General features: G+C 45.1%; 1 protein-coding gene and 1 long non-coding RNA gene across 7 annotated transcripts in view; one reads left to right on the top strand and one right to left on the bottom strand.

The window, feature by feature from the left end:
- PROX1 (prospero homeobox 1) overlaps positions 1–21983 on the top strand; it is a 52433-nt gene that overhangs the window by 22924 nt on the left and 7526 nt on the right. For 4 of the 5 annotated variants that reach the window (XM_017347783.4, XM_002717513.6, XM_089312184.1 and 1 more), the window contains one exon: positions 118–312. The exons of the other annotated variant lie outside the window; for it this stretch is intronic. In XM_017347783.4, the coding sequence (XP_017203272.1) occupies positions 118–312 (195 nt within the window). The remainder of the gene's footprint in view (positions 1–117; positions 313–21983) is intronic. 5 annotated transcript variants of the gene reach the window in all.
- LOC103350973 (uncharacterized) overlaps positions 334–21983 on the bottom strand; it is a 265690-nt gene continuing 244040 nt past the window's right edge. For both annotated transcript variants that reach the window (XR_016219631.1, XR_016219624.1), the window contains 2 exons: positions 5144–10740; positions 334–2962 (listed from right to left, as the gene is read on the bottom strand). This is a non-coding gene — a long non-coding RNA (uncharacterized LOC103350973). The remainder of the gene's footprint in view (positions 2963–5143; positions 10741–21983) is intronic.

The following is a 21983-nucleotide window of genomic DNA, read 5'->3' on the forward strand; positions in this document are numbered from 1 at the left end:
CAAATATAGACCTTTCCACATAAAACGGGGAGGGGAACTTTTTAAATGCTTCAGATACTTTTGAAAATTGAAGACAATGGCAATGTTCTTATTCTTTTCAACATTTAAATTTAACAGTTCAACAGATGCATTACCTCTCAGCTCATCAAGTGGTTTAGCAATTTCCGTGAGTTTTACTACATTCAGATGGAGAAGTACGCACGTCAAGCCATCAACGATGGGGTCACCAGTACTGAAGAGCTGTCTATAACCAGAGACTGTGAGCTGTACAGGGCTCTGAACATGCACTACAATAAAGCAAATGACTTTGAGGTAGGAACTAATCTTCATTTTTTTGGTCATCTCCCTTGTCCTTTTTTTAAAAACTATTTTCTTTAAAAATGTCCCCAAATCTGTTTCAGTGATGGTTTCTCCCATAGGCATGCCCCAGAAGAGTAACAGGTAGAACAGCAAGGAGGTGCTTTCCTGGTTCCCATCTGAATCATGGGAGCTGACCACTGCCATTCTCTTTCCAATCCCTGGCTCTTTAGCTTGCTTGTAGGGCAGACCCACTTGGCCACAGAAAAGGGAATTGGAGAATCCAAGGAATATAGCAACAAGGAACAAATTCAGAGTAATTTATTCTCCAGGGAAGAGGTTGCTGCCCAAATAGGCTTTTTCATATTTAAGTTCTCGGATATAAGTTGAGCTGATACATGCTATATACAATGGTACTTACAACTGCTGATTTCATTAAGTCAAGCAATGTTGATGGGGGAATGATTCCATGGCTTTGAACTTGAGTCAACATTTATTTCCTTTATGGAGGAAATGATATGGGAATTGACTAGGCATACCTCTTAAGAGATCATGTTTCTGTTTTTGGAGGAGAGACTTGTGTTGATTATGCACATGTGTACCTTCAGAAAAGTGTGTTACTCTTTGTTCATTCACCCTTATATACACTTGTGTATATCTACAACATGCATATTCTAGATAGACACAAGCAATGTGGACAAGTCCCAGAAAGCCGTATCCAGGCACAATGAAAGATGTGTGGCTATGAGTAAGGCATTTCTTTTTAGGCTAATGTGGTGCCTCAGCAAACAGTGTTCATCACCACGTGATGATGACTCTTCATGAGACAACACCAGCAAATCTCCCAGTGCTCACAAAGGCATTTTGCTGAGCCTTGCAGGGTGAGCAACAATAGTGGGAGGTGGGAATGTGACGAGCGTTCTGCAGGCCGAGCCCCTACTGTGTAGAATAGACTGGCTATGGCCAGACAGAGTCCACTTCTTGTAGGATCTTGGCGAGTTGCCGTGCCACCCTAAAAGGCAGAACTCTTTTCTCACACCTCTGCTTGTTGCAGAGACCTTGTGGTAAAACTCTTGCTTTCCTTGTCTAGGGAGGCATCCAAAAATGCCCAGGAAGTTCTCATTTTTGAAGGAGAGGCACCTGGTTCTAGCGTTCTCAACAAAGGGACCTGATCCCTTGTCTTCTCCCTGTTGAATCATTCCTTCTAGGCCTTCCTCCACACTGCCCTGCGCTGTGCCCATCACTTACTGAGGCTTATAAAGACCCAATGTGGAAGCTTAGCCTTGGAGAAGTCACCTTTTTTCCTGGAAAGTTTGCCTTATTGTATCACAAGCTATCAATTATCTTTGCTACCCAAAACCTATATCACTGTTTCTTGCCAGGCATGTAAGGGAGAGATTCTTTGTGAATACTATTTTTAAATCTCTGTTTTTAAAGGCTTGGTTGTAACAGCACAGCAGTTTACTGCATTGACAAAACACTGGCACATTTCTTCCAAAGCTGAAGAAATGGTTTTGGCTAAACATTTTAAAGAAATCTTGGGGAGGGCTTCATCTCTTCTCTTCCCCGTGCCACCCTTCTGATAAGTCTGCGGCTCTAAACCTTAAACTAAGAAACTTCTACTGTATGCTGGTGAATCATTTATGTTATGTTATAATATAAATATTCACATGGCACCTTACATCTAGCTTCATAAAAGAATTGTCCAAGAGTCACGAGGTGATTCCTGCATTTCTGTCGTATAATTCGAACAAATCCTTAAAGTGCACATTAGGATTGGCAGGCTTGTTTAAGCCTTACCTAGTTGGAATGTAATCCCCTACTCATAGCCCAAGGGCCAAAATGACACAAACAAGGGACGCTGGCATCAAGAGGTCCCCAACAGGCTGCTCCTTTTAGCATAATCTAAATCCTCCTTTAATATGATTAATATCTGATATTTCCTTCTTTGTGAATCATACCCACTCCCAGCCAGGCCACCTCTCCTTTATCTGCAGGGTCTATTTTAAGATTGCCACACTGCAAGGAGTATGGGGCCTGGGCAGGGATTTTGTCACTTCTCATGTGACTTGGGACAAGTTATTGGACTATTCTGGGTCTAATTCCTCCTTCACCAAAGATTAGGCTCTTTCTGAAAACATGGGAAACAAGAAGCAGGAACACAGACTGTACCCTGCTCCCCCACTCCCAAGCTCACGCACGATACACAGACGCACACCATATATGATCCTAATATCACTAAACAGTTTTTACTGTAGCCTCTCACTTTGGCACATTTAGTAACAAAAGCTTTAGATAAGGTGATCCCTCCTTTTCCGAGCCTTTGTGCATGGAGGTCACTGCTTAAGTGAGATGCTTAAAAAGCCACTGCTCTTATCACTGTAGCTTTACCAGCATGGGCAATGGCGGCGAGCCAAAAGTAGAGGCAGCCGGCACCTCGAGCTGAATACCTCAGCTGAGGGTGTGTGTCCTGCTTTACTTTTTTATCTCAGTCTCTCCCCTCCAGATGAACTCCCACAAACCTGTAGTTTCAGTCTGAGCGAGTGAAGAGGATGGCCAACTGGAAGACTGTACACCATGTTCCTTTTTCTAATTTTCAAACACAGATGGAGCATGGTAGAGAGGCTCGGCAGTGATGACGACCTGGTGCCCAGAGATGCAGTCACTGCAAAGGAATATGCCAGTCCACCTGAGTATTAGCTGGTCACGTAATGAAATGTATTGATTGCATTTTTAAAACTTCTCCATCAGTCGTTTGTAGGAATAATAAAATAGCTAACATTGATGAACTGTTTCCTAAGGTTCAGGGCACTCTTCTAAGTGCTTTGCCAATACTATCTTATTTAATGCAGACAGTAATAATAACCGCAGATACCCAGAGAGTCACAGGGAATATTTCAGTTCGCCTAAAGCTTTGCTGGTTGTAAAGCAATTCTTAAGTGGGCACGGGCCAGCAGAGCCGGGGAGAGAGAATGGGCTTGAAGGATGGTGCCTGCATTCCCTCCTTCACTGTAACTTTTTCCTTCCTCCTTTCTCGTCTCTACTCCTTGTCTCTATTTAGCTTTCTGCTCCACCTCTGCCTCTGTTACAAGCTTGCCGGTGGCACTTCTGTCATACATAGCACCACCCCCGTCCAGATCCTGCTGCTGATGCCTCTCAAGGCTGGGAGGTTGCTGACCCCTGGCCCACAGGAAAACAGAGCAGATGGGGAGGGCTTATCACTGGGAAAGTGGGAGTGGCGTGCATCTCTCGCCTCTTCTAGACCCTAGTTTCCTGCCCTGTATGCGTCAGGACCGTCTAAGTGGCAGAAGAGCTGGTTCTGTCTTTTGTATCAGTTTGCACAATTGCCAAGATTCTTGGCACTGCATCCAGACTTAGGGTGGTGAAAGTTTGAGAAGACCCAGCGGATGTAGAGGAAGACACTGAAGGGGGTAAAAAATAAAAAAAGGAGAACTCCACTTTTGGTTAGCGCTCAAGTGCATCACACTGGGTGGGGCGTCTCGCTTCTGAATGTGAGGTTGCAAAGGTGTGCAGAGAGGGGTGTTCGGTTATGGGCTGCATCTTTCACTCCTGCTTCTCACATTTAATGAGATTGGCAACAATAAATTTGTCTTTCCAGGTGTTATGGTACATATTGCCATGCTTCATTCTCACTTCACTTTGAAGAGCTTCCAACAAAAAAATTTTATGGGGAGGGGAAGGAGGTTTGGGACTCCTTCCCAGTTTTTAAATCATACTGATATTTCTGACTTTAGGGCCCTTAGAGTTGGGTTTTATTGCGGTTTTTTTTTTCTTCCCTCACAACAGTAGCAGGGAAGGAAGGTTATAGTCATGATGGCTTTCCAAGGTTAGTTCACCTGCTTTGCAAAGAACTCAACGGAGGCAGTTGACTTGGGTCACGCACAAAGATTATTTGCACTGCTAAAGGGCAAAAGACACAGCACCCTAGGTTTGCCGGCATGACCCAAGCTGGCCACTTCATATGGTGCAGCTGAGAAAGGCCACATGATCTCAAGCTTGAGCTTCGGGGGTTGGCCTGTGTGTCAGCTGAGAAGTGAATGTGACAGACACCTGCGTCAGGGTGCACTGAGTACCCTTTCCTATTCTGGGGCACCAGGAGTTAGCTTCCCCTCTCCCTGGCCCTGTGGCCTGGCAACTCTCATAGGCCCCTCAGTGCTGGTCATTTACCCCATAGGTGGAATCCAAGCTCCCAGCAAGAGTGAGTAACCTCCCCTCACAAAAGACCCAGGTTTGGGGATGGAAGGCTTAGAAATACACAGAATGAGGAACTTGAGTCATTTCTTAATGGGCTTGCAAACCCCATTCTCCAAGGTGCTGGTGGGAACAGCATCCCCCTGGGGAAGCAGCTCCATCGTGGAGCCTGTAGGTTTGACATTTGCCAGGTAACCTTGGACAGCCAAGGGTGCTTCCGCAGCCCTCTTTATGGGGCTCCTCACTTTCCTCTTGGAAACACAAAATAGAAACATCCACCCCCTCTACAAACACAGGCACCCTTTCTGAATAAATTCTCAACTTCCATGCTTGCCCCAATTCCCAAGCCCATTCCCACTTTCTGCAAAACCCATGTTTAAGAAGATTTAATGCATTTGGAAGTCTTTCCTTCGCATTGTCATCTCTTTAAAGAAAAATGAGGACAGGTGGATTTAGGAAGCGCTTCCCTCTGCTCCAAATAGATACTTAAATATGAGTGATCGTTTGGAAAACTGGCACGTGAGGGAAAGCCTTTTACTGCTGTTGCCGTCTTTTGGCCTCGGAGCTGCTGAGCCGTTTCAATGATCGCATAACACACTCTTGGTGGGTGGCGAGGAAGCAAAGAAACCCTTACCATTTCTTCCCGTGCCAGTCCTGCCATTGACAAGCCAAATTGATCTTTTAAGAGACTAAATGAATGTTCTCTAAATATATGTACACACATGGCTGGCTGGGAACGTGTTCCTTCTCCAGAACGAGTGCCTGCAATGGAAAGAGAGAGCAGTGAAGGCTCCAGCCAGGAGGAGGGGTGGAAGGGCTGGGGGCGGGGTGGACGTGGCCTCCTGGGCACACGGGAGGCTTCCATGCCGCGCTGCTGTCCTTTTGGGATTCAAGGTGTTCATCAGTATAATGAAGCGGGCCCATTGATTTATCATCTATTTGGTAATGTCATCGCATTTTTAGCTCCCTGCGTCTTTTTTGTCATTGGGTTACATTCAAGCACAGTAAGATCAACTTTAAAACCTCCTTACTCAACAGCTTTATTAGTTATAGCATTCCATGACCTTTCTCAACATTCTTAAAGAAAAAGATACAGTGTAATGTCGCTTTACTTTGCTTATTGTCCTTTGTTGGGGTGAACAAAGCATTTTCGACAGTGGCTATAGCACATAATTATACAGCTTTCAATAGCAGTGTCTTGGCACATATCAAAGTTCAGAGGAGCCTTTAGAAAAAAAAAAAAGATGTTTTGTGGCAGCCTAGGGAGGGTCTCATCTTTCCTTCAGAAAATAGTTCAAGGCTCTTCTGTCAAGCTTCCCTACTTAGAGCTTTTTCTCCTCCTGCTTCATAAAGTTTAAAGGGGATTCAGTGGAGTTCTATGATCTGTTTCCTTTGAAAGATTGTTCCTCGGCACAGAGGGGCCCTTTGACTTCAAGAGTTCACAGATTCATGTCTTTAGGTATCATATGTCTGACCTTATCAGTTACTCCATTTAATGTAGGAGAAAAAGTCTCAACTCTTTGTGTTTGTCTGTTTTGCCTCTGTGAAATGATTTGGTGAAAAGACCATCCTTTTTAACACACCACTGAGAGCCCGTTTCTGACTGTAACCTACCCTGTGGCTTTTCTCTCTTTAAAAAAAAAAATTGTCCTTGTGTTTTGTGTATGGATGAGTTCACAGTGAGAATAGAATTATACAAGGGCAGGCGCACACACAAAAAAAATCTTTTGCTTTCCTCCCTCATCCTTCCCCCCCCCCCCACCACACACACACACACACACACACACACTCACTCACATGGGCTATTGGCTCGCTCAGTGGCTGTACCCCAGCTAGCAAAGCATTTAGCAAACACAGAGGTGGCGGCGGGGGTGCTGGGGCAGTGGTGGGTTTTCCCTTCCTTCCACCTCCCCCTAAGGCCTTCATAATTAATTGTCCTTCAGAGATGAGGAAAGTTCAGGAACAGGGTGTGGAGGATGTCTATTGTCTGACATTCAGTTCTCCTTGCCTCGGCGCCTTTTCTTTGCCCCACAAAGGGTTAGCAATAGGGGAGAGGAGCAAGTTCTCTTCAGAGAGCCACTGGTGGTGGCCGTAGCTGTGGCTGCCGCTGGTGGGATGCGATCATTGTGTTGTTCAGCCCATCCTGGATTAAATGTCTGAAGTTCTAACAACCTTTTGAAAGCCGGCCTGTTTATTTCATCCAGATGAAACAAACTCATTTAGCAAACCAAAGCTGCCTCAAAGTTGACCATCCCTTTCCACGTGGGAGACAATGTTTTAAATCAGGTCTCCTCATTCCCTGCTCCTGACTCCCCTGCACTCTGGGATATGATTTAACTTTATTTTTTATTTTCTGTCAGTCATAAGGCAGAAATTTGAATGATCATGCACTCATTGCTCCTTAAAGACAGGGATATCAATTTGCAACGATAAATATTTTTGCAAACATCATTTTTGGTGAAGCGTCAGACTTTAATTCTTGAAAGTGGAAGATTCTAGTTTTTAAAACATGGTTTTACCTTCAGGGATGCCATATGTCCGTCTTTGGTGCTATTTGGTAATGTGACATAAAACAAAACCGGTCTGTCCCTGCCCACTTCATTTTGGGTTGAGACACAAAATAAAGATGCAGTGTGGAGACAGCTACTTCAGAAGCAGGCAGCGGAGCAGTGTCCATTAAAGATCATTATACCACTGTTCCTGGCAAGTAGGGCGAAGGCATGGAGAGCAGTTGAACTAGCAGATGAGTCAGGCTTAAAGTGGGTACGCTGTCGTGTTCCCGACAACCTCCAGGCTGAAGGCGACCACACTGAAAAGAAATCTCTGCCCCCCACAGCAATTTGTTTGGGAGGAAGAGGCCCACAGGCTGGCTCCAGGCCGGCCCGCGACCGACTCCATTCCCCATGGCTGTTTGAAAACAATTTCACAACAGACCTTTTGGTATTTAAAGAGAACCTGAATGTGGAAGTTGACACAACTAATATAGTCATACCAAAAAGGGGTCATAAAAAATTCAAGTTATTCTTATGAATCTTTCATGAGAAGCAATGAAAAGGACACTAGTGTGGCCAAGTCCTTTGTGCTACAAGCTCTTCTTCCCGGCTCCGAGCTATTGTTCTTTCAGCTCCTCAAACAGACTTTCACTTTCAAACTGACAAAAGTCACTTACAAGCCAGACAGCTGTACTAACACACCCACCTTACAGAGCGAGAGCCTGGCAGGTGACAGGGCCTGCTGAGAGACCTTGTTTCAGATGAGCAGGGCTGGCTTTCCCATGCCTTAATGGTGCTTTTGTGCTCACTCTGAGATGGCCCACGTATTGCTCTTCTGTGTCCCCAAAACTGGTCCCCCAAATATTTCTAGCATGTTCTTTACAGGATGCAGTGTTGACATCCGTGATAATATCTAAACCTGAGGTTGTTGGCTAAGGTCAGGTTCATGGAAGTTGGGGCACTTCCAGCAGAAAACAGGGGGACTTCGACTCACAACTCTGCTGCTCCATCTCCTTTTGCTCCTCTTTCTTCATTCAGCCTCCTTCGCTCAGTCCAGTGTCTCCTGAGCTTTGCAGATTTCTACTGATGAGGAGTAGCTGGGATTGGTTGGCAAACACCCACCAAAGACGGGTGCTTGCCTGACCCTGGGATTTAAAATTCAGAGCCAGCTCTGGAGGGAGGTGGTCTTGCCTTGCCTCGCAGGCCTCCAGGCCGCAGCCATCGTGGGCCATGGCGAGTCCTCCCTGTGTGTGTCTTACAGGCCTCCCCTCCCCTGTCACCTTGTGTACAGTCTGGTCTGTGACACTGATGGTGATTATGTCATTATTTTGCTCTGGGGGCCCTGGCACATCTGCAGAGCCCGAGCACATCTTCTTTGTTGCGCTGGCAAACGTCCCACACCGCAAATGCTTCATTAGCCCTGCTGCCGGCCTCCTTGCCAGACACGAGTGCCCAAATCCAGGCTTCTTTTTGCTCCGTTCTTTTGTGTAGCTGATGATCATGTATTCATCTTCCCGGTTCTTCCCCATTTTCCTCAACTTCTGCACTGCAGATGTCCCCGTTTCCTGGCCCAAATCGCACCGAAGTCCACAGCGAGCACAAGGTGACTCTTCACCTGTGAACCCATCCCCACCCCTTAGCACCTCTCCTACTTTCTCATTCCCCACGTGAATTGTGACTTTGAATAGCTCCCAACTGTAAGGACCGAACGTTTTCAAACTCGCAGTTGGAACAGCCCCCTAATGGTGGCTTCCACTTTATAATGGGAGGCAGGGTTGGAATTAGGGGTTATTAGATACGGCGTGTTACCCGTAGGCCTCTCTCCATTCCCGCCTCCTAGCCCCGCACCCTCTTGCCTTGGCTTTTTTATTTGCTCCTGCCCATTGCCACATTTTACCAGTTTTCAGAAAACAGTGTGAGCCGTGGGTGCACAAAATACTCTTCATGACTTGCTGTACACGTGAACACTGCCAGCATTCAAGGTTCCGTCTCTCTGAATGTAACCTGCATCTCACTGCACCCTCTACCAAAATGCCCTCACCTACCGCAGGCCTGCTCTCCCCAGAAACAATGAGCTGTTATTAGATACTTAAGGTGATTAACTCTTGGCTGTTTGGGAACTCAACGAAACACTTCTCTCACTAAAGTTTTTATTCTGTATATTTAAAACAGAGTCCCAGCATTTGTGAAGGTGTACTGGTTTTTACATTAACTGCAGTTCAGTTTTAGAGCCTAGTATCTTGGTATGTTTAAATTTTCCCTTTGACATGAATTAATTGATCTGTGTTAGCATGTTACAAGCAGCTTCTCCAGTAGAGAACTGAACTAGTTTTTAGCCCCTAATCACAATAGCATAAGGTGTTTTAAATGTCTCTGTCTTTGAGTAGAACATAGCTTTAGTTTTGAGGTCTGGTTAAAGGAATATTTCATATTTGTATAGGAATCATGGTCAGATCATTGCCCTGTTAAGAACGACAGAAACTCCCTCCTGGGAATGACTTGCCTGAGATTTCCAACTACTCACCAAAGATGGGCCCAGGAATAAGCATGAGCCCTGTTCTGAATTTGAGCAGCAGCCCAGTGAGGAGGGTAGGAGAGAGGTGGGCAGGTCCGTGGGCAGGGAGCGTGACCGAGAGGCTCATATATGTCCCTGATTGAATCTTTTTTTGAACGACTCAGAGTGTTCCAACTTCCTTGTATTAGATCATTATGGTTTTATCACCCATAGGTTTGTTTAAACCTTTTAAAAACTTAACCTCATTCTGAGAATATGCCACTCCTCAAGATAATTATTTGTTGCCTGCTGGGAAAAATAGCATCTACTTTTTGTGGTTCTTAAAGGATTCCCTTGGAACTCCACAGGGATGTCCTTTGTTATAATATCCTGAGCTTTGTCAACAGGGTGCTGGCCATATTCTCCATTTCCTTTCCGATTTTATAGACTTTGATCATTACTCCCTTTTAATCTTCATCTCTCCAGATTAAGGAGGTCTAATCCTTTTTAAAAGCCTAATCTCATACAGTAAGTGGGCTGCCCCTGCGCATTGTCGCTGCCCTTCTGTTAACATGCTTTCCACCCTGTGTTATTTGGGTGGACAGTTACAGTCACTAAAGCACAGAGCAGAATTCCAGGTGTGGGCACTCAGGCCTCAGTGTGGTGATTGTGCCTCATGCTCACACCCAACGGGACTGTTTTGCCTACCCGCGAAATTTATCTTCAAAAGTTGGGTTTCTTGAGTAGCATCTCAGTAGCTCTTATTGGTTAGAATGAGCCTGTGAGACCAATTTATCAGACTCCTGGGGAGTGCTCTGGCAAATCCGTGTCTAGAGAACCTAGCAGCCAAATAAGAAATGGGCAGACCCACCCTACTGCCCAGATGTTTCAGTGTTTGTGTAAATGGAGGACTGGGGTATTTGACATCGTGAGGATAAGGCCCTCATCTCGGACCTGAGTCTGTAAGAATGACATCTGTGATAAGAAAGCTCTAGTTTCTACTTTATTTGATAGTATTCTCAGGCAAGAAAGGAAATGTTTCTTTAGGTATTATTTTATAGAAAAGCATCACCTTGAAATCTTAATAGGTAAATCTTTTGAGGAGTCTTGCCACTGTCCTTGGTCTTTGGTCAATTCTTGCATTGAATTTGGGAGCATACACTTGGGAGCCCTGGGATCGAATTCCAGCTCTAGCAGGAAAACCTGGGCAAGTGTCTTCTCTCCTCTGTCCCTCCGTTTCCTCACCTGTAAAACAGACAACATAAGCAGGCCTACCTTACAGAGTCCTTATGGGAATTAAATGAATCTGCATGAGTGCGTTAGTGCAGTGTAAATGCAACCCAAGCATAAGCATTCACTTACTCACTTGCAGAGCTGAGTAAATGCTGCTACATCATCAGTAGCTCAACTATTGCATCATTTCCTGCTGAGCCCCAGTAGGAAGATAAACAAACAAGCCAGCAGGGAGCTCTCATCAGAATTGGGACACAGATTCAATGTAAAGCTGGTTTGAAAAAGAGAAAGTGATTCCTCCTGCCCCAAGTCTGACTGTATCAGGAAACACCAGCCTGCAACAGCTCTGGGACTGTGGAGTCATCTGTTGCAGAGAAGGAAGCCAACAACCTGATGCCAGGGGGCAGTGGAAGGGGCCGAGCCCACAGCGTCTGGCTCTGGCCACTTGTACTTCGTGGGGCTGTACTTCGCTCACCTGAAAAGTGGTGACATTCATCTCAGGGCTTTGTTCTAGTTTTTTAAATTCTGTGATTCTAGAATAGAGGACAACTGCATTCTCTAAAGTCTCTGGAGTCCTGGTCACGATGCACAGCTTGAAGCCACGAGTCTGGAGGCCCTGGGAATGCAGCCGGCTTCCACATGGGGCCACTTCTTCCCTGGTGACTGGGCTGCAGCTTAATTATCTCAGTAGAACTCTCCAGGGAGCCCATTTTAGCTTTCTCCCAGGGCCCTCTTTGCAGATCTAAATCTCAGCAGTGCCCATGGAGACATGGCAACTCCCTTACTGGGATTATAAAGACTAATTTTTCAAATTCATAAACAATTTATTGACTGAATTGGCACAAGTCATTATTACTTGCTGCTCACTTTATTTGTTGCCTTAGGTGGGGTGGCCAGTGAGGAAGTTTGTGGGTTTTTCTGGGAGGTGGTTCATATCTGTCCCAACTAAGACAGACCCTATATACCTGTATATAGGGTGGCACACCTTCCACCTGGGCCACTCCTCAACAATCAGCATTTTTATTATGGTTTAACCTCTATCAGATGTACATCTCCCCTCTTTTAGGACCCAGGTAGCTGTTTCAGATGATATAGCTACCTTCCCCCCTTGCTTGACCAACCAAGTTCCCAACACTGTCTTTTAAGTATTCCCAAGGGTGATTCTGATCATAAAAGTCTTTTTCATTGGGATTTGTTGTTGCTTTTGTTGTTGTGTGTGAGTCTGGCTGGTTCTCCAGGTGACTCTTTGAAAAATGGTAATATATTTACCAAGAACAGGTTGGGCTGAAGGCAGCGAGATGAGCTAGTGCTGAAGGAGGTGGCAGAAGATGGAAGTGTGTGGCCTCCAGGCCCCTACATTTCCTTTCATTTAAAAACTGTTTTCAGAGATTTGTCATTCTCAGTGACTTGAAGGTGTGTGAGATAATCTGCGTGGAGACTCCTGGAATTGCCTTTGAGTAAGGCCAGCATCTCGAGTATGGACAGCCTCTTCAGTCTTATCACCTTGACCCACCCTCAAGTCCCATTAGGTGTTGGTAGGGGCCAAGCAGATTTCCAAGACTCTGTGAGTTCATGCTAAAATCTATTGCTGGGCCTTCTAAAATATTGACTTTTCTCATAGAGGGAGTTTCAAACTCCTTGATGAGCTCTTATGTAGCCTCAAAAATCCAGTGAGCCCTTGGTATCCACAGAGGACAAGTTCCAGGACTCCTGACAGATACCCAAACCCAAAGATGCTCATGTCCCTTACGTAAAATGCCATTGTATTTGCATATAACATATGCACATCTTCCCGAGTGCTTTAAATATTCTCTAGATTTCTATGGGACCTAATACTATGTAAATGTTATGTAAATAGGCATTATACTGCATTGCTTAGGGAATACTGACAAGAAAAAAACCAGTGTGTATATGTTCAATATAGTTGCAGTTTTGTTTTTAGTATTTTTGATCAGCAGTTGATTGAATTCACAGATGCTGAACCCACAAATACGACTGTACAGCCCATCCTTAGTTTTGTAAAGAATAATTATAGAGAAAGGACCAAAAGAATTCCATTAAAATAGGAAATATTATTTGACAGAACAAAGATCTTGGAGTCAAAACCAAGGGATGAGATTGAGGCTGATCATCCTTGATCCTCCCAAAGCAACCTGGAGGTTATTTGGGGTGTCCTGAGCTATGGCCTGTATGGTGGTGTATGACGCTCTGTTGGATTATCATCCATATCGCCATACTGTTCTCACTGTCCTGCCCAAACCCCACTTCCTAGCAGCTTCTCCCCAGCCCCTTGCTTATGTTGCTCCATCACCAGGAATAGCAGGCATGCTGACCTGCTTTATTTACTACTGGCCTAAGCGAAGTTTAATTATGAAGGGAAAGCTACTGAGGGAAACAATCACGTAATGCATTCTCCAACGAAACAGGAGTAACTGTGGATTATCTGTGCCCCAGCTTCCTCTTCAGGCAATATTGGAGTGTTTATGCCATGTTGCTTTTGGATAATCTCCCATCCAAGAATGGCACCAAGCTTGACCCCATTTATTTTACCACTTTGCCCAGTAATTGGAATAAAGTTAAACCTCAAGGACTGTCCACTTGTCTTGAACTCTGACAGTGTGGCACGTAATTTGTGGGGCTGCTTGGAAGTCTGTTGACACTATGGAACGACTATGGGATGGTGATAGTGTTATTTTTCCACCTAAGTCCCGAGCTGACTGGGTAGATGGGTCATGAAGCCAGGATAGAATCCTCCAGTTCTCACATTTAAATACTGACTGGCAGAAAAGCCCTTGGGAAAAGTTCCTAATCAAAGCAGGGCATCTCTGAAGTCTTCCCAGTCCTTGATGGTCTCTGCATGTGGGTCATTAACTCTTTTCCCATAAACATCAGCAGCCTTAACTGCACCTGAGGAATTACAGTGACATCACAGGGTGAGTTCCAGTGAGTTGATGCCAGCTGCCCCACAGGAACTACTGGTATACCAGCCCAGAGAGGCCTCAGCACTAAAGCAGAATGTAAGGGTGCTGGGACATTTAGAAGAGTTGCTAGTCCTCAAGTTTGGCCAGAAGCAAGAATTGTTAGGCTATGACCCACAGCCCAGATCTCACCCTCAACCTGCTTTTATGGCCCCAGACTAAGAATGGTTTTCTAATTGTAAACAGTTAAAAAAAAAAAGAATAATGCAGTTGAGAGAGAATGTGGCTCACAAATCCTTTAAAATTCCAGTTGTCTCTAGATAGCCCCAGAAGATGCTCCTTGGATGTCCAAATCCAGGGATACTCAAGCCCCTTATACAACCCGGCAGAGCATTTGAGTAAATCTATGGACATCTTCCTGTGTACATTAAATCATCTCTAGGTTACATATAGCACCTAAAGAAAGAGTAAACCACATTCAAATGGTTGCTATACTGTCACATTTAAGGAGTCATGACAAGGAAGAACAAGTTTGTATATGTTCATTGCACATGCAACTTTTTTCTAAATATTTTTGAACTACAATGGTTGGATCCAGAGAGACAGAACTGATGTACACAGAGGGCCAACTGTATTTATTATCTAGCTCCTTACAGACAGAGTTTGCCAGTGTCTGGCTGAAGGTTGTTTCTTTCTTTTGTGGAACATAAACTTTCTGAGATCTCTTCTAGTTCTGAAGTTCCAAAATGCTGCAATTTTTTGACAGACTTGTCTTGGTTCAGCTCTTACCTGAAAAGTCTACAGATAACAACTCCAGCAGGTGTTTCTGGTTGTTGTGGTTTTTCTTTTTTAAGATTTATTTATTATTTGAAAGGCAGAGTTAGAGAGAGAGAGAGAATCTTCCATCTGCTGGTTCACTCCCCAAAGAGCTACCAACAGTCAGCTGTTGGGTTGGTCTGAAGCCAGGAGCTAGGAGCTTCTTCTGGGTCTTCCATGTATGTGCAGGGCCCAAGCACTTGAGCCTTCTGCTGCTTTCCAAGGTACATTAGCAGGGAGCTAGATTGGAAGTGGAGCAACCAGGACTTGAACCAGCACCTATAAGGGATGCCAGTGCTGTAGGCTGTGGCTTTATCTGCTATGCCACAGCGCTGGCCCCTTCTGATTGTTTTTAATATCCCAGAGCTTGTGTGTGGTATTTTGGGAGTGGGGAGAATGAGGTGTTAGGTTTCAGTTTTTGAGACATTTTCTTTGATGTTTTTGTTTTATTTTATTTGTTTAAATTTGTAAGCACTCCTTGAGATGTGCAGAGTTTGGAAAGGAATGAGAATTTACTCCATTACAACAAATAGGACACATATAAGACGTCCATGCATGAGCCCAGAAAGCAGCCACTTTCAGCATATTCAGTGAGTCAGATTTCAGCCCTGCAAAGTAATTTTGACAGTCTCTCATGGACATTTGTCATTCTGTTCCTGGCAAGCTAGTGCTACTTTCTCTGGAACCATGGAAGAGATGATTTTATTTATCATGCTATCTATAAGCAGAATTGCCCATGGAATATTCATGTAACTTAAAATGAAGCTACAATCTATTAAAGGTAGAGCAGAGGATGTTAAGACATTCTTTCCTATTACCTGAGAGTTCACATTATTTAAAACCACTCTAGCACACTGTTGATAATTATGTGTTATTTTAACATGATGTATTCCAGAGGTATACGCATTTTGTTGTGAATTCTGTGTTTTCTAAATACTCTTAAAACACAGAGACTCAAAAATGCAGGTAAAGAAACAAAGAAGATGGCTCAGGGTACATTTTTGCTCCTTATTCCTGCTGTTGCCAGGCAAGTCCACACCACAGGTCTGGCCACTAGCAGCCTCCCACTTCCCACGCTGCAGACCAAAGTCCACTTCCGGTGATCCTTTTTCATGGAGTTCTACTGTCCCTCTCTGGCAGTTTCCATGTGCTGTTCATGTCTTCTATCACATTTCTTCCAGTGGGCCATTTCCACCATGTCACTTCTGGTTGCTACTCTACCAGCATTTATTTCCAAGGGCTGAGGCATGGGAGGGCGTGAAGGTGTCTGACTTGGGAGACGGGCTCCATAAAGGTCGTGAGATGGGCCTTGCTTTTGCCACTGTTCCTTATTATCTCAGCTACTGTTTTGGCCCAAGAGAAACCTGGGATTCGTGGGTGGATCACCACTCCAGTGCCTTCCCTAGACTCGCCTGGGTTGGTTTCTCCCTGACCCCTACGCTTTACCATGACATTGCCTGGTCAGCACAGAATGTGTGCAGCTTCCACCAGCTGAGACCCCTGATCCCAAACTCCCTGGAGGGTTTGGCTTTTGGATTTTGGCAAGAAGGCCTGATGCCCATCAGGTCAGCATGAATAACGATTTCTTTCTTCCTTATTTTTTTAAAAATCAAGATCAACTGAAACTGCTCCCAGAGCTTTCCCTCTCTCAAGACGATTTAACCCCTACCTCCGGAGTACATTTTCTCTTACGAATGTACAGTATTTCATTTCACTCTTTCTGTGAGACAACCAAGAAATCTACTCTATGTAAAATTTGAGAACCAAATCAATTCTAGAGCAATCTTATCATTTTTAAAGTATGTTTATCCAGCTTTGTAGTAGGAGCAGGCACACTGTTCGAAGGCCACATACTTTTCAAACCTTGGTTGCAACACGTTGGCCCCGTTTTGAAACTGTCTTTATCTAGCCGAGAAAGCGAAAATCTATTTGACAAAGTGGCACTCTGGCCAGTTTATCTTGCAATATGGCTTTAGTTCACTGAGTCTATTGATTTCCGTAAATTAATGTTTACAGAATGCTACTGAATTTTGCTCAACAGAACATTGTTCTTTTGAAGCTTTGTTTTTTTAAAAAAAAAAATGGTATGGATTGTTATTGCTGTGTGTGTCTTTGCATAGACCAAGGAAGCAGAGTTTTTTGTTTTTAAAGACAACCTTGAACTATAGCCACTTCCTGCAAGCATTTACTCTTCACATATTTAAGTGGCAAAGCACTCAACCAGGAATTGGGCCCACTCTCAGGGTTCCAAACTCATGGATTTATTAGACTGATCAATCCTATAAGGCCCCTGAAAACTGAATGCCACCTGGAGCATCAGTGAGAAAGAGAGAGACTTCAGCCCGCCAGTTGTGGCTGGAGATTCCTCCTCTGCCTCGCTGGATGCATCCTGGCAGGCATCTGGGAGCGGCTTCACAGCCAGTACTCCTGGATAATGCCAGTCTTCCAAACCGAGGGTAGAGCATCCTAACAAATTCAAATGCCACTTAGCCGTGTGGTGGGAACTCTAAATATAACACCTTGCTCTCTGACTGGGGTGCTCGGTGTTTAATAGCCAAAACCTAATCTCTAAAGATGGTTTTAAAACTGGCCTTCCCAGGGGAAGCACACATACCCATTCAGAGCAAGAAAACTGGGAAATGACTCATAATTAGGAAACAACCAAAATAAGAGTTAGGAAGCACAAATCGACTTTTCTCAACTTGTTGACTCAGCCAATAAAATTGTGCAAGCGAGCCTCCTCAAAGCAGCTGTCAGACTGCTGCTCTGCACACACTTGTACACGCTCACCCCAGCGAAATGCTTCCCAGGAATCACGGCTCCTTTTTAAAGGTTCAAACCATCACGTGATGTTTGGAGGGTGTTTAACGCTCTCTGAAGCACAGTCAGGCCTGCGTTCCCATTTGCTCTGTCCCCTGTCATGCGAAGGCACTGGAACACAATCCCACAGTTCACCGTGTGTCGGATCCGGCACCAGTTCTCCCATGCTGAAGGGTCAGTCAGTCAGCGGCTGGGCTGTACACGCGGGATAAATGCACGCATGGCTGCAGAGAGAGACCCTTAGGAACAGCATCTTCTGACCGTATTTCATAGCGCCATGATTCCTCCTTTCTGCCTCTGGCAGGAGAGTTCAGGGTGAATGAGACCATGGAAGCAGCAGCCATGACGTATCTGTTCTTGCCTTTTCATCTGATAATCTCTATGAGGAGTTACCAAAGCATCTGGGTTTATCCATTTAAGTCCCCTCTGTCTGCAGTCTAAGTCCCCAGCTTGTGCCACTGCTGTCAGGAGATAGGTCTCTCCTTGATCAATATTTACTTAACAAACAGCAGGGATAGGGGAGTTTGTTTAGAGGAATCGTGTGCGCACTGGGCTGAATGAGTGCTAGGGAAAGTGCTTCCACCATGCGTCTCCTAGGCTGGGGTGTGTGTGTGTGTGTGTGTGTGCGCGCACACACACACCAATGCCCCTTCTTGTTTACACTTTCTCCAGAGACACTCAGAAGTCATCTAGGAACGGCCTTGCGCTCTTCGATGAGTATGTGGTCTATAGCAGACGAGCGTTCACCATGTAAATTCAGTTTGGGAAAACCCAGCAAAGCTTGATTTTTCTCTTTATGCTCCTGTACAGGTGAAGTATTTTGAAAAGGTCCTTAGGATGAACTCAGTGCACAAGCATGTTCTTTTGGGCTCTGTCAGAGGGAAAAAATGCAGATGGAAACAATAAGAGCAGTTTGACAAGGCATCTCTAACGATATATTTCTGATGGCCTTACACATATGTGTGTGTGTGTGTGTGTGTGTGTGTGTGTGTCTTTTTAAGGCACAAAGGGGAATAAGTAGCTCTCCAGATTTTCAGAGCTGTTTACCCAGTTTTCAGCATGAGATGTGTTTAACTCTCCTGATAAATACAAATTCCATGGTGCTGAAGTTCAGAGCGCGCTGTTCTTTCAATTGCTTGAAGACTCAAGTCAGCGCCTTCAATGCTGTTGACTCGGAGGCCTGGAGGGCTGGTTTGAGGGGTTTTGTTTCTGTGTGTGGGGATGGGCTGGGGGGGTGGCGGGAGTTATTTATTTATTTGATTTTGTGAATCGGAGTTGTAAAAGCCATCTGAAATATTCATGCAGAATAGTCTGAGAAGACCGTTTCTGTTTTATTTACTGCACAGTAGAACAGCCACAGCGGATTAGTTCTACAATACCCGTAACAAAAGCCCAACAGCTGATGCATGTGATGTTAGGAGGTGACAAAACAGTTAAAGTATGCTGCTGGCTACAGGCAAGCAGTCAGCAGATGCAGACAAAAGGGTTTGTGACAAGAATAACTCTCTCCAAGGCGAGCAGTGAAGAGTATCCAAAATACCAGTACCCTTTTCTCCTTGACATTGTCTTCTTACAGTCAGCATTTTATTGCCCTTTTATAGTATTAAAAAAAATGGAGGAGAGGAGGAAAGAAAACCTACACACAAATTAATCCACCAAAATACTAGGCGGGAATTTGACTTGGCCATCCCTGAGCCAATCCTGCCTGTACCTATGTGTGCTTTTCCATTTCTTCCTTGAAGTCAGTTTGGGGGGTGGGGAGGTGGGAATTAGCTTCCAAGATGAAGTGCAAAGATGATCTCTCTTGATAAGACTGTAATCTATTGATCAACTCCATAGGCTCTTTGAGCCTCTGCTTGTTGGGGAGGGGCTAGGGAGAGAGGTCCATGCCTGGTTTGTTTCCAGACCATTTCAGTGAAGATCATTGCACTGATGAAATGAGGCCAGTGGACCAATTTTTAAAAGGGGCTGGAGGATGGAGGGGTGTCCATGGAGACCCGTGCAAGGGGCAAGGTTAAGGTCCCCCGCAAGAGGCTGCTGAATGAGCTTCAGGATGTTTCAGAGGTGTGAAAAATCAGCGTCTCTGTTTCCAGAAAATAGGAGAGGCTGTCTTCTTTTTAACCTTTGTAATTCCCCTTCTATTCTCTGTGACATTCATTCAGCTGCCAAGAGCGTTTGGCAAGGTTTGGGCCAGCGAGCACACTTCCAGTGACCGCTAACCTTGGTATGTCCTGACACTTATGATGAGTATCTGCAGGACACAGAAGGCGGCAGCCTGCTATGTCAGGCTTTTATTATGTACTGCAGAGGCTAGGGACAGTCAGTTTAATAAAACAAATCATCCTTGAAGGTAAAGCAACTGGGAAGAGGAGGAGGAAGACAGGGGGAAAATGTGTCTTTGCCACTCATTCTGATAAAAAAAAAAAAAAAAAAGGAACAGCAAAACACACACCCACCCAACACACTCTGTGTGCATGCAGTGTAGCAGCCTTCGTAGCACCCTCCTGTTTTCCCCACTCCATGGACGCTCGCAAGGCCCTCGTTTGCTTGGAGGAGACTCAAGTCCAAACAATTGTCATGAAATCAGTCGATGCTGATAGCCAGACCCCTTCAAATTTATGAGTGTATTCAAGAACCTCATCACAATTACATTCTCCTCCAAATATGAAGGCAAGACCATTTGGGGTAAGGTTCCTATATTGGGATGCCTTTTTATCAAAGTTTCCACTCTCCTCTCCTGAAGAATGCTCAGCACAGCAGCTCCCACAATAGCCTCGGAGCTGGAGCCAGAGACTTTGGAAGCCTTTTGTTTTTCCCTGTGGCATGTCCAAAGGCTTGGCCTTCTCCCCCCCCCCCCCCCCCAGCAGCCTGCATTGTCTTGCATTCCAGCGCCTTGATTGACTGTTGCCACCTGATGCTGAGGAGATGCATACTCTAGGGTTCATTCTGCAGATTGCTGGGTTCTATTAAAAGAAACCTAGATAAGGGATTACTTGTCACTGAGGGATTTTCTGCAGATGTTTATTAGTGATTGGAAAGCCATTAGGTGTGAAGAAGTGCAAAAAAAAAAAAAAAAGCGGGGGGGGGGGGTGGCATCATCCTGCCCCTAAGCTCAAATTCTAAGATGCCCCTCCTAAAAGCAAGCATCAGAAAGTGACCCCCTACTCTCATGAGTGGGTGTGGAGAAAGTTTTCTAAGAGTGGTGAGGGTCCCTTTTTGGGTGGGTGACATGTCTACCTGTGGATGGAATTTGTGGTCATCATCTCAGAGATCAGAAATTGCCCAATACTACATCCCTGGAGCCACCAAAAACTTCTGTGGTTTCAGTGTCAGGGGGTCTCAAGGAGACCCTCAGTCCATGGTGTGAGTATCACCTCAGAATAAGCAATAAGTTAGCAAGCCATTTCATTTGTTCCTAAAGAATCCATCTGTTTCCCAGACTTAAACCCATAACCAGAGTCCCTCCTAGAGATCTTCTCTACCATTCCCATATATTCTGTAGTTGTTAGCTCCTCACTGGTTTTTCTTGATGACAGCTTCTCAAGGTTTGGATACCTCCTATGAGTCAAAATGCTGAAAAAGCATTCAAAGCGATACAGCATGGTTTGATAGAAAAACACATTTTACGTGAGTCTCTCCCAATTTCTTCATCTTATAGGATTGCATCTTCATCTATATAAAATGAGGATTTCTGAGATCTATTCCAATTTTTTAAATTCTGTTCTCTTTTATTGCTGCTTTTTAAGGTTTCATTTGAAAGGCAAAGTCACACACACACACACACACACACACGGTAAGAGAAAGAGAGAAAGATAAATCTTTCATTCGCTGGTTCACTCTCCAAATGCCCAGAACAGCCAGGGCTGGGGCAGTCCAAAGCCAGGGGCCTGGAACTCTATCTGGGGCCTCCTACATGGGTGGCAGAGACCCAAGTATTTGGGCCTTCATCTGCTGCCACCCAGGCAACATTAGCAGGAACCTAGAATGGAAGCAGAGTAGCCAGGACTCAACCAGCATTGACAGGGGATGCAGGCATCCCAATGGCAGCCCAGCCTTGTTACAAGCTATCAACATAACTCTGCAAAGCACTGTGGGGGGTGCTCAGAAAAGAACCTACAGCTCCTTCTCTAAAGACACCTTAAGATAAGATCATTGAAAGGAGATGTAAAGTAGGTGAGAAGTTAAATGACAAAATTATGAAAAAATGTTCCAGGACATCCTCTGATTACTACCCCCAGAACTGAATGAAATAGGACACAAGGCAGTAACCACCATTAACACACATGGTGAACGACAAGAAGAGTGAGGTGGGGGCAGCACAAGGCCTCCAGGGGAGTCACCCTGAATTGTTCCCAGACAAATCCCTGGCAGCGATGCTACTCTGGGTGCATGGCCCTCCTCTGACCATCTAGACAAGGTCTCCTCTCTTTGCTCCTGGCTCCCCACCTCCTGTGGGGTCCCTGGGGCTGGGCGGAGCTTCCAGCTTTCCCTGGCTACTTCTGGTATAGCTGCCCCTGCTCTTCATCCCTCCAGGCTCCGTGGCACACCAGACTACATCACAAGCTGTATTCAAGCAGCATAGATTTTCGCTGAGGCTCTGTTGCCAATGGCCAGTGAAATGACGCTTCTTGAAATGTTTATTTTAATAAATGCGTATGATTATGTTTCTGTAGCATTTGGCTAACAGCTCCCAAACCAAGT

Source organism: Oryctolagus cuniculus, chromosome 13, assembly GCF_051225735.1.
Source record: "Oryctolagus cuniculus isolate XC-2025 breed Fujian yellow rabbit chromosome 13, ASM5122573v1, whole genome shotgun sequence".
Lineage (NCBI taxonomy): Eukaryota > Metazoa > Chordata > Mammalia > Lagomorpha > Leporidae > Oryctolagus > Oryctolagus cuniculus.